This window comes from Pseudomyrmex gracilis, unplaced genomic scaffold (assembly GCF_002006095.1).
Source record: "Pseudomyrmex gracilis isolate BER0280 unplaced genomic scaffold, ASM200609v1 scaffold_1338, whole genome shotgun sequence".
Classification (NCBI taxonomy): domain Eukaryota; kingdom Metazoa; phylum Arthropoda; class Insecta; order Hymenoptera; family Formicidae; genus Pseudomyrmex; species Pseudomyrmex gracilis.
This window is the reverse complement of record NW_018021922.1, coordinates 20,048-22,179: the sequence shown is the minus strand read 5'-3', so window position 1 is coordinate 22,179 and position 2,132 is coordinate 20,048. Positions and strand designations below refer to the sequence as shown.

General features: G+C 41.5%; 1 protein-coding gene across 1 annotated transcript; it reads right to left on the bottom strand.

Annotated features, from left to right (window-relative positions):
- Positions 1 to 439: 439 nt before the first annotated feature.
- On the bottom strand, positions 440 to 1,465 carry LOC109862076 (histone-lysine N-methyltransferase SETMAR-like). The gene has a single exon (XM_020441974.1). It carries the CDS (start codon positions 1,463 to 1,465, stop codon positions 440 to 442), a length of 1,026 nt encoding a protein of 341 aa, XP_020297563.1.
- Positions 1,466 to 2,132: the final 667 nt, after the last annotated feature.

Genomic DNA, 2,132 nt, shown 5'->3' with positions numbered 1-2,132 from the left:
CCGGTGCGCCTGCTGAATCGGCGCGATCGATTTATAGTAAATCGATGAAGCAGGGCGGAGATCGTGATCAGACTGCTAGCTCACTGTGTGGCTCCACAAACCGGAGAGTTTACCGCAGTGAGGAACAGCCGTGTAAGGAACGTAAGGATCGTAAGGAACATTATAACTGGAGCAATAAAGATAAAAATATAAGTTCAAGCATAGAACTTAATCTTCTACCACCCAACCTCCTCGACATCCAACAATATAAATTAAATACTTTAGGATTGTGCATCTGTAAAATGTAGATTCTTTTCGTGATTTACACAAATTAAAAATATAGAAAAATTGGTAATACTAATAATATATATAGTTTATATATATTAGGTTGGGGAAAAAGAAATCCATTATTTTTGCGTAAAATTCAAAACTTTATTTAAGATGTTTCGGATTGTCCGATTTAGGTCAAATATGCACCGTTTTGTTGTATAATTTGTTGCCATTTTAAAGGTAGCTTCATAATGCCTCTCTCATAGAAGTCTTGGTTCTTATTGGCGAAAAACTCTATTAATCGATTTTCACAATCTTCTCTTGATCCCAATTTCTTATCACTCAGGAAGTTTTGCAATGCGAGAAAAAGGTGGTAATCGCTTGGTGCCAGGTCCGGACTATATGGTGAATGCATTAAAACTTCCCAACCAAGCTCCCGGAGTTTCTGGCGAGTCACTACAGACGTGTGTGGCCTTGCGTTGTCCTGATGGAACACAACACCTCTTCTGTTGGCCAATTCTGGCCGTTTCTGGTCAATCGCTAGCTTCAAACGGTCCAGTTGTTGACAGTAAAGATCTGAATTTAGTGTTTGGCCATACGGAAGCAACTCATAATAAATGATTCCTTTCAAGTCCCACCAAATACACAGTAGAACCTTCCTGGCCGTTAGTCCTGGTTTGGCCACCGTTTGAGCTGCTTCACCACGCTTTGACCACGATCGTTTTCGCACAATATTGTCGTATGTGACCCATTTCTCATCCCCAGTCACCATCCGTTTAAGAAATGGGTCGATTTCATTCCGTTTGGCCAAGGCTTCGCAGATGGAAATTCGATCCATTATGTTTTTTGGTGTTAATTGGTGTGGCACCCAAACATCGAGCTTCTTTTTGAATCCAGCTTTGCGCAAATGGTTTAAAACTGTTTTATGGTCGATCTTTAGCTCCTGGGCGATGCTACGACTACTAACATGCCGGTCAACTTCGATTATTTCTGTGATTTTATCGACATTTTCGACGACGGGCCTGCCTGTGCGAGGTGCATCTTTAACATCAAAAATGCCTGAACGGAATCGACGAAACCAAAATTGCACGTAATTAGCTGTTACAGTATCGGCACCATAAACACCATTCACAATTTCAGCGGCCTGGCTTGCATTTTCGCCTTTATCAAAGAAAAACTGTAAAATGTACCGAATTTTCTCTTTGTTGACTTCCATTGTTAACACCCTGTAACTCACAACTGAATGGAACAAACAAGAAACAGCAAAAAGAATTTTTAGTGTGAAATGTCACCTTGACAACGAGCATAAACTTGAAATTGTTTGATCGATACTTTACGAGATATCGATCACTACAGCCATCTACCGAAAAAATAATGGATTTCTTTTTCCCCAACCTAATATATATATTGTGACGTTTTTCTGGATGATAACGAAAATTCCCGCGTCGTCCCGCCCGAAACGGAAAGATACGAGATCGGGACACGAACGGAAGTCCGCGAGATAGGAAACGTCTCGACAGGCAGGAAAGAAAAAGGTGTTAAACCGAGCAACCACTACACCGAGTCGACGAATTCTTCGATGTAGTTTTGGGCGCCAGACGCGTACTCGCGTCAAAATATGCGTCGCTCGACACAATGGGCCGACNAGCTCTATTTAAACGGAGAGGGGGTGGGTCGAATGATAACTAATCACGGCTGTCCCGGACGAATCTCGGATTAGGTTCGCAAGTAACCACACTGCAGATAGATTNTAAGAAAATAAACAATTTATTATAACACCGCGGAATAGGCAACGTAGCGGGAGTAACAAAAAAATACAAAATAAAGTTCACCGTTAAGATACGGCGAGATCGCTTTGTCGCGGCGGCAATAATTATAAAAGA

Coding starts and splice junctions, on each gene's coding strand:
- LOC109862076 (XM_020441974.1), bottom strand. CDS start 1,465: ATGGAAGTCAACAAAGAGAAAATTCGGTACATTTTACAGTTTTTCTTT.